This window comes from Adiantum capillus-veneris, chromosome 27 (assembly GCF_014529385.1).
Source record: "Adiantum capillus-veneris isolate H3 chromosome 27, ASM1452938v2, whole genome shotgun sequence".
Taxonomy (NCBI): domain Eukaryota; kingdom Viridiplantae; phylum Streptophyta; class Polypodiopsida; order Polypodiales; family Pteridaceae; genus Adiantum; species Adiantum capillus-veneris.
The window spans coordinates 43,959,242-43,969,299 of record NC_140957.1 but is presented as its reverse complement, the minus strand read 5'-3'; the positions used below and the strand labels follow the sequence as shown (position 1 = coordinate 43,969,299).

At 41.1% G+C, this 10,058-nt stretch overlaps 1 protein-coding gene across 1 annotated transcript; it reads right to left on the bottom strand.

The window, feature by feature from the left end:
• Positions 1-3,443: 3,443 nt before the first annotated feature.
• Positions 3,444-8,555, bottom strand: LOC147421863 (uncharacterized). Its single transcript, XM_086503286.1, has 2 exons — positions 5,539-8,555; positions 3,444-4,247 (listed from the first exon to the last, which is right to left on the bottom strand). The coding sequence occupies exons 1-2, from the start codon at positions 8,393-8,395 to the stop codon at positions 3,730-3,732; spliced, it is 3,375 nt and encodes a 1,124-aa protein (XP_086359412.1). The 5' UTR covers positions 8,396-8,555; the 3' UTR covers positions 3,444-3,729.
• Between the last annotated feature and the right edge of the window lie 1,503 nt (positions 8,556-10,058).

Below are 10,058 nucleotides of genomic sequence, written 5' to 3'. Positions count from 1 at the left end.
AATTAGTACAAAAACACTCAGTCTTAGAAATATCTTGTACATGGCATATGAGAATGATCCAATAGAGAATTACTTCCCAAGTGGTAGGAGCAAGTATACTCTCGGACAGACAATAGCTTTAAGCCAAAAAAAAATCCAAAAAAAGATAGAGTCCTCACCTGCTTTCATCCAAACAAGACAACATATTTGTTAGCCTTGGATGTGTATTACAGGTGTCAACTGACTATATCAGTTATTACAACTCTTTTTAACTTAAAACCATTGTCCAAAGTGTTCATGTCTTTCAGTTCTTTATTTTTATTTTTATTTTTTAAAGTTTATAATCCCATCTATTGGAAGTAATTATATTTATGGTTTCTATATAGCCCAGTTTTTATAAGACCTTAAATAGATATTTACCATATATATCAAAAGTTTTTATAAGACCTTAAATAGATATTTACCATATATATCAAAAGTTTTTATAAGACCTTAAATATATATTTAACATATATATCATTTTGATCAAAAGGCCATCACCCCTTTTGATCCAAGTCTTAATCTCTATTTTAGCCCATAGGTTAGTTTTTCAAATATTGCATTGCCATATTGTCAGGCCCTAATTCCTCTTTTACAAGTACCATAAAGCATAAAGTAACCTAATTAACAACTTGAGACATGTACCAAAAAAAAAAAAAACATTGTTGGGTTAAAGCATCAATTTTGGCTATGTCATCAAGCAAAAACCAAAACTCGCAGGTCCACATGGGCGTACCGAATACGATTTACCTCAATCTGTATTGGTATATGTTGTGATAGATAAGAGAGAAATCTGCTAAATCTATCCTAGTTTAAAACTAATTACACACTAGTAAACAACCTTTAAAAATGCAATTTTTAAGCAGCAGAACAGCGTGATATGAACCTGTTATCAACGTTTTATCCCAAAGTATGCAAACCATGTTCCCCATAGCTTGTTTCACGTAATATTCTTCCTTCGGGGCCAACTTTACCATTACCATTTTAGCTAGTGTCAAGGGAATAAAACCCAAAACTTTAGGCTATGTAGTATCAAGTACCATAAAATCCCCTTTATTTTGTTGTCCGAACTCGTCATTATCTAGCACCAGGACTATGATTATGCATAGGTTTCCAGAAGCCTCAACCACAATGCATTAAGGAAATATACAAGTTACCAATTGCTTTTGGGTCATAACCCATTGTATGAAAAAACCAACTTCCTACCATAAAAAAGCTAGAAAAGCATAAGTAATCATCAGCGTGATCAGTATGGATTAAAAAACCTTTGATCCCCCCAATGATCATCCCGAGTTTTATCATAAAAATGGGTATTGCAAGCCATAGTTTTTCACAATCCTTCCTTGAAACAGTCAGTTCATGCACAATATGCAGTCACGGCAGAATATCAAGAAAAAACCCAGTCAAGCCAAGCGGTAACTACGTGAATAGAAAAAAATAATATAAACTCGTCATAGTAACAGGAAGGTAAAAAACATTATTACATGTCATCAAGGTACCATTTAACAAGGAGAATACCGACTTGAGACGGTAGTTCAACAACCTCCATAGCTGCACAGTGTCAAAGCCCTCACACCTCACTTTGAAGTACACACGCAGAGAGAGAAATACCCACAGACTAAGTAAGGGGCCAAAGCACCCTCACCTTTTATAGCTCATCCGATTTGCTCAAGGTGAGAAGAAGCCCCACGATCAGAGTGATTAGTGGCTACAGGTTCCCAAGCCGCCTCTATGGCCACCCCTGCTCGCGTACTGGGAGTTCAGAGGGAGAGAGAGTGTGTGTAGGAGTTAGCAGTAGGCTGCGATGTGTAGTAGTATAGTCAAGGGGGACAGAGAGAGCGAGGGCGTGATCGTTAGGGTAGCAATGAAAGCCCCGATCCTTACATAATAACTTTAGGGGTGGGTACCCATGTGAAGATAGAAGCATGTCAAAGATCCATAGATATAATCACGTGACTTCTATAAAATTGGGTTCAATCTAACTCTAATTGAGTTGATTCCACCTGAATGAACTTCTAGGCTTTGATGAGGTTTGTGAGATATTTAATTACAAACATATAATCTAAGGAAACCCTTTAAGACCTGCTAGCTCTCATTAGTTACCATTGCTTGTCAAACAGCAAGCGGTTATCATACGAGGTAAAAATATGATGAAAATATTAAGGAAAAGTGTGATCATCTCCTATTTGTACCATAGCATGTTCAACAAAAGATGGTTTTATAATCATTCCAATTAAGAATATGATGAAAATACTAAGGAGAAGAGATTTTATTCTTACGATCTTTTTTTGAAGTGATTCTCTTTCATATTATTTTAAATAATCATTGAATTTGTGGCCTAAAGATTTGTCTCTACAACCTTTTTGTGGAGAGTTTCTCTTTCCATTGTATTCTATTGTGATGATTGCTCTTTACAATTCAAAAAATGTTAGATAATCATTGAATTTGGATCTTTTCACGTATAATGATTAATTACTTTGAAATTAAAATTCATTTTACCAATCTTGCCAAGTTATAAGCATTAATATCTTTCAACTTATAACACACATATTTTGCATCCTATATACTACAACTACACTTAAATTTGAAAAAAACAAAACACCACTACTAAAGCATAAATGAATTTATGGATATACATGTGGTCATTATGGAGCTATACATCAAGCATCATAGGTTTTGTTTAGTCTCCATAAATGGATTTCCTTCAATGTATATCCTAACCAATCTATTCTAGGTACAAATTATCCTACTTTTCTATTTAATTTAGCATTTACATTTTGTAAGCTAAAGCTATCAAATGGGGAATGCAAACATTAGTGAAGCTCAAAATACATGCTATAGGAGCTTTAACCTTTATTGACCTTGTCCATTATAGCTCTCAACTATCACTACCCTTGCTTTGCTCTTTCATGTTGTAGGAGTGCCGTGTGACGGTGGCACGATGGTTAGAATTGTGAGGGGATTAAAGAAGAGGTGGTGTGGGTGTGCTTGTTGGAGGGGTAAGAGGAGGTTGCATGGCAAACAGGGGAATCAAGCTTGGTAGGGAGTCCCCAGCTAGAGATTGCTCTTTAGAATTCAAATTTTAATAGATAATCATTGAATTTGTGGCCTAAAGATTTGTCTCTTGCAACATTGTATTGGATTGTAATGGTTGCTCTTTACAATTCAGATTATGTCAGATAATCATTGACTTTCCCACTGTATTGGATTGTAATGGTTTCTCTTTACAATTCAGATTATGTCAGATAATCATTGACTTTGGAACTTCTCACATCATAGGTTAGTTACTCTGAAATTAAAATTCATCTGATCAATCTTGCCAAGTTATAAGCATTACCATCTTTCACCTTAAAGCACACTTATTTTGCATCATATGTACTACAACTACACTTAAATTTGAAAGAAAAAAAAAACTAAAACACTACTACAAAAGCATAAATGAATTTATATACAAGTGGTAATAATTGAGCTATACATCAAGCATCATAGGTATTGTCTAGTCTCCATAAATGGCTTTCCCTCAATGTATATCCTAGCCAATCTAGCCTAGGTAAAAATTATCCTACTCTTCTATTTGTTTTAGGGTTAAGGCATTTACATCTTGTAAGTTAAGCTATGGTCAAATGGAGGATACAAACATTAGTGAAGCTCAACATGCATGCTAAATGCAATCGAGCTTTTAACCTTCATTGCCCTTATCCATTACAGCTCTCAACTATCACTACCCTTGCTTTGCTCTTGCATGTTGTCGGCGGAGTGCCGAGTGATGGAAAGATGGTTAGAATTGTGAGGGGATGAAAACGAGGTGGCATGGACGTGCTTGGTGGAGGGGTAAGAGGAGGTTGTATGACAAACAAGGGCATCAAGCTTGGTAGGGTCAAGCTTAGAGTTGTTGTCAACCAAGTGGGGTTGGCGGATGTGGAGGAGGAGGGTGACAACGTCGCGCATGGAGGGTCTCTCGGCGGGGAGTGGGTGGACACAGTCTAGGGCAAGCATCAAGGTTTGTAACATTTCCTTTACAAAGGGGTCTGCCATGCCACGTAGGCGAGGATCCAATATGTCCACCACATCATCAGTGATGTGGCGCATCTCGTGGACCCACTCTGTGAGGTGTCGGCCTTCTCCTAAGCTCGCCTCCACGGGCCTCTTCCCTGTCAACATCTCGAGCAACACCACTCCATAACTGTATACGTCACTCTTCTCAGTTATGTTTAAGGTGTATGCATACTCTGCTCATGTAAACCAGGAATGACAATCAAAATCATGATAAAAGCCTCTCTCTCTCTCTCTCTCTCTCTCTCTCACACACACACACACACACACATAGGAAGGGAAAATTACCAATGCTTGTAGAAAATGCTTAGGCAGAATAAATGAGGGAAACTTACTTGACAGAAACTTTAAAATAAAAACATCACAGAGACTTTAATCCTACATTTCACACTACATAAATAACAACACAAACAAAAGACACATATACTCACATCAGCACTGCCCAAGCGAAGGTGCACGTTTCGATAGAGCTCTTTCATAGTTACAACATGCTCTATAAAACCATCGAACTAAGTTTCTATCACACTCCGAAAGTGATGAGCATGCTCAACCATGGTAAAGGCTGGCACTTGCAGAGAGGGACCAAAACTACTAATAAAAGCACTGAAGGGACCTCAGCCATGATGAAGGTTTCATCATATCTTTTCCAAGGAGCCGGCCATTCATTAAGTTGGAAAAGTAAGGCTTGGCAAGGGAAAAGTCTCATCCAAGTAGAGATACAACCAAGAGCTCTTTTAGGCATTTCATAATCTCCATTTTTTGTGCAATCTACTAATATATAATTAACACACACTATTAAATAAATGACTCTTTTTTGTACTCCCATTCACAATTTCTTTAAAGCTTCACTAATCTTGCTTCTCTCTTGCTAAGCTTTGTAACTGTGGTTGTTTAAGTGATGAAAAGAAAGAGTTGTGCAATAACCTCTGTCTCACCATTACCTCACCGTACCCAACCACTTAACAGTAGCTCCAACATGGTCTTAATGGAATACCCCATTATCACATCTATGGTTGAGAGGGGAACTGTGAGCACTGATCCGATGTCTTTTAGCATTGAGGAAACCCCTCAACACTCCAAGTCAACCTTCTTCAAATTCTCCTCCATTGCAATATGGCTCACTCATGCATTAATGGTTGGCTTGAGCCCTAGACATTTGAACCCCATTGTTGTGCACAGCCCCGAGCATGTCTCCCATTACTACCATGGTAGCAAAGGTTAGGCCTAACTATGACTTTGATGGTAATTTCACAATGTTTGTAAAAATTTCACCGTCAATACGTTGCTCATACTAGAGAACAAACCTAGCTTTAGTGCAATCCCACCTATAAATTTTGGCATTTACCCATTTCATGTAATTATGATCTCCAAACATCATCAAGGCCAGAACAAGAATGCTTAACAGCACAAAACAAGGATACTTTACCATCAAGCACTCGTAGATTTGAGGTGTAACAAGCAACACACCTGGTGCAATATAGCCATACGATCCTGCCAGCACAGTTTGGCTGGCACATGAAGCATTGACGGTGCTCTTTGCAAGCCCAAAGTCAGCAAGGTAAGGCTCGAAGTGGGCTCCAAGAAGGATGTTGCTGGCCTTGACATCTCTGTGAAGAATGGAGGGCATACAATCATGGTGGAGGTAAGCGAGCCCTTGGGCAGCCCCTAAGGCTACGTTGTATCTTGCATCCCAATCTAGAAGCCCCCTCCTTTTGTGAATGCACTCTTCCAAACTCCCATTCACCATGTAATTGTATAATAGGAGGCTGGTTTCATGATTGCTGCAAAATCCCAACAGCCTTACAATGTTCCTGTGCCTAATTGTCCTTAATGTCTCCATCTCTGTTCTAAACAGATTCTTCCCAAAACGCTCCCTGGTCATGGAGCTCGCCATGATCATCTTCTTTACTGCGATTACCTCTCCCTTTGGCATCACTGCTTTGTATACCACTCCGGAGGAGCCTTTCCCTATGATGTTGGTGTCAGACATTCTGTCAAGAATGTCTTGCATTGTGAAGTGGAGCTTCTGGAAAGGGGTCAACAACCATGGTGCCCACACTGCAGATTTGTGCTTCTCAGTGAGTACATTTGATCTTTTGAAAAGGGAATACAAAAGAGCACAGCTCACAATAACGATCAATCCCATAGGTCCAAGTAAGAGAAGGAAGATGGCCTTGTTTCTGACAGTACCCCTCTTCCCACTACATTCATTTGCAGCTGCAAAGCAAGATGCATAATTGCTTTTAGGCATTGATTCGAAAAGAGTGCTGCTGGGAAAAGGGCCACAGAAGAGGTTATTAGAGATGTTGAGAGTTATCAGACTTCCCATCTTACTGAATACATCAAGGTGCCCAGAAAAAGTATTATGAGAAACATCCAGGGCTGCCAAGGACATGAGCTGGGCGAAGGAGTCGGGAATGGTCCCAGACAAGCTGTTACAGCAAACATTGAGAGCCTGGCCAAGACTCGATATCTGCCCAAGCGAAGACGGGATAGTACCTGAGAGAGAGTTTGAGCTGAGGTCTAGGTATGTGAGCTTTTGGCAATTTCTCCACTCTGCAGGGATTACTCCAGACAAGCGATTAGAGCTCACAATGAGTACACTAAGGTTGTGGAGGCGACTAAGCGTCTCAGGTAAGGGTCCTGCCAAGCGATTGTAAGAGAGGTCAAGGTATACCAAGTTTGAAAGGGATCCAAGTTCAGCAGGAATAGAGCCCTGTAAAAGGTTCTCATGTGCATCAAACCGCTGCAAAGCTCTGCAATTGGATATGACATCAGGAATCCCACCTGAAATCTGATTTCTGCTTATGTCAAAAACTGTAAGATTAGTAAGCTCACCAAGCTCACGAGGTATTGAACCTGTTAACCTGTTCATGTCGAGTCTCAATCTTATTAGCTGCTTGCATTTGGCTATGGTGGAGGGTATCTTGCCGGAGAAATTGTTTCCAACAGCAATTATATGTTTGAGGGAAGGCAGAGAGAAAACACCTGAATCTAAGGATCCCATCAGTAGGTTCCATGAGAGATCTATCCAGATAAGCTCATTGCAGTTTGCCAAGGTCGCAGGGACCTCCCCTTCCAAAGAGTTGTTCCATAGGTGGAGCCCTTGCAGCTTAGAAAGCTTCCCAAGCTCGGCAGGAATGGCTTTGGAAAGCCTATTCCTGTCAAGCTGAAGCTCCATCAAGTTGCTACAATTGCCAAGCTCTGCTGGGATTGCACCAGACAGATAATTCATACCAAGATGAAGGTTACTAAGCTTTGTGAGCCGCCCAAAGCTCGATGGAATGGTGCCCACGAGCTGATTCTGGGATAAGTCGATCATTTCCAAGCTTTCTAACAAACCCAACTCAGGAGGAATAGCACCCGAAAGCCCATTACCCCATAGATTGAACCATTTTAATTTTGTAAGCTTGCTCAGCTGCGGTGGAATAGGGCCTACAAGTTTGTTGTCGTCGATGTCAATGTGCTCAAGGCTGCTGCAATTGCCTAGCTCAGGTGGGATATTTCCTGACAAATGCGCAGTTTGAATGAAAATATATTTGAGATTTGAAAGATGGCCCAAGCTCGGCGGAATGATCCCTGAGATGCTTGTCTCTGTAAAGCCAAATTCGACCAGGCTGCTACAATTTCCAAGCTCAGACGGAAGACTGCCAGAGAGGTGTGTGTTGCCGCCTGCATGGAAAGTTTCAAGATTGGAGAGCTGCCCAATGGAAGGAGGGATGCTTCCTGAGAGGTTGTTATCTTGGAGGGAGAGGGAAACAAGGTTCTTGCAGAGGCCGATGTCGGGGGGAATGGAGCCAGAGAGCTGGTTGGATTGGAGGTCGAGCACTGCGAGGAAGGGGAGGTGGGCGCACAGGGAGCTGGGGAGGGGGCCAGAAAGGGCGTTGTGGGATAGGTTGAGCAAGCGGAGGAGGGGGTTCGCAGCGAGGGAGAAGGGGAAGGGACAGGAGAGGTTGAGGAAGGGCAGAGACAGGTTCTGGAGGTGGGTGAGGGAGGCGAGATAGGGGGGCAGAGAGGCAGGGGAGCAAGAAGACGACGTCGCGTTGCAGGGGAGGAAGGAGAGATCAACAGAAACCACGCGATGAGAAAAAGGGTCGCATGTAATACCTTGCCAAGAGCAGGGGCCATCGCTGGCAGAAGGGTCGATAATCCAGGAGCGCGAGAGGATTGCACGAACAGGGCAGCCCTCTGGGAACTCGAACAAGAAAGATATCAGAGCTCTGCCATCCTCCGAGAGAGAGTCGTCGCTAGTGCTACCAGCGCAAACGCACAAGCTCAGCACAAGAAGACAAGTAACAACCCCCTTGCGTAAAAAGCCCGTCATTGCCCCCCGTTCATGGCCCGTCTTCACCCTTCTTACCGGTGGTTTAAAGTAAGACTCTTATGAGGCCCTCTATCAGGCTCTATGCTCTACACAACTAGAGTGCTTCCTTAGCCTCATTTGAAAGGAGATAGGTAACAGTGTAGAAGTGGAGGTAGAGGGAGAGGGTGAGAGTGAGAGTAAGTAGAAGTAAGAGCACGCAAGGTAGAAACAAGAGAGGGAGGAAAATAGTACAACACGTCCTAATCATATAATACGAATTTCATAATGTAGAATATCCTCTTTAGAGTGCTTCGTTAGTTGTATCAGAATTTCGTTAGTGAAATAGTGTAGTATTTTGCCTATTTACACCTTGTTTCAAATTGCCAGTGCATGTGTTGCAGTTTGGAAACAATCCTCTGGATTCACAAAGAAGAACTCACATAAGAATATGGTTGAATTCAAGTCAAGCCAAATGCAATAGAAAAGAGCAGTTGTCTCCTTCATTTTAGAACCTATTTACTAATTTATGTTTATGTCATTTCAACATTCAATAACATCTTTGAACAAGAGAATCGCAACTCGGGGGGGGGGGGGGGGGGGGGAGAGAGAGAGAGAGAGAGAGAGAGAGAGCTTTTTTCATCAAAAGCATATGTTACCTTGTTTTTGACCTAGTACCATGTCTTTTTTTATTTCTATACCTCACAAAAGAACCATAATAGAGGTTAGAATTTACATAAATTAATACTCTCAACCATTGCTATAAACTTAATTTCCTTTCTATGTTCTAAAAAAACATACAAGTTTCCTTGCACATGAGAGTCCTCCCCAAATTTTATAATACGAGAAAACATGCCATTCCCATTGCAATGTGCAAATTTTAGCGTGTTTGTTTCATTGTGTTGTTCATATACTTTTACGTATCTTAAACCTCATTTGTTGATTGTCTTAACCAATGGAATGTTGTCAGTTGAACCTTTTTCATTGAGCTTGGTGACATGATTCCTAGCCTCCTCCCATTAGTATATCCCTCCGATGAATGCATTCCAAAAGATCTCTTTCAACATATATATGTCAATCAAAGTATGGCCAACATAACCTCTTTTCTCAAGGAGCTCTTGACTAATAATATCATGCCAGGTAGATAAGACCAACCATCACAATGTAGTACTCTTTGTTGATGAAGTATTTTTTTCTCATGCTATTAGAAAGTATTTGGCCCTCATCTAGTAGGCCCAAGTGACTACATGCATTGTGCATACTGAGAAAAGTGATTATAGTTGGGAGCTGGCCTCGTGTTGCATCCACAAAAACAATTCAAAGCTTTCTCAGCAAGCCCTTGCAAAAGCATTCCAGAGCTTTCTCGGCAAGACCTTGTTGGGCACCACACTCCTATGAGAGCACCCCTACGATCTTTGTCTAGCAAGAAACCCTGACTTCGCATCTTGTTAAAATAGCCTTGAGCATCCCTGTCACATCTATGTTATAGGTATACTTGCAATCACCCCCTGACTAGCAATCTCAACATGAATTCTCTCACCCAAGTCTGCATCTTCAATAAGGCTACAAGCCTTAAAGGTATAGGTGATTGCATATGGAGAGAGGGAAGGCACCCTATGAAAAGAGCACAAAGTTTCCTTGCCACAACAATGTTGTGCATATCCTGTAATTTGTGCGTTATGAGTGA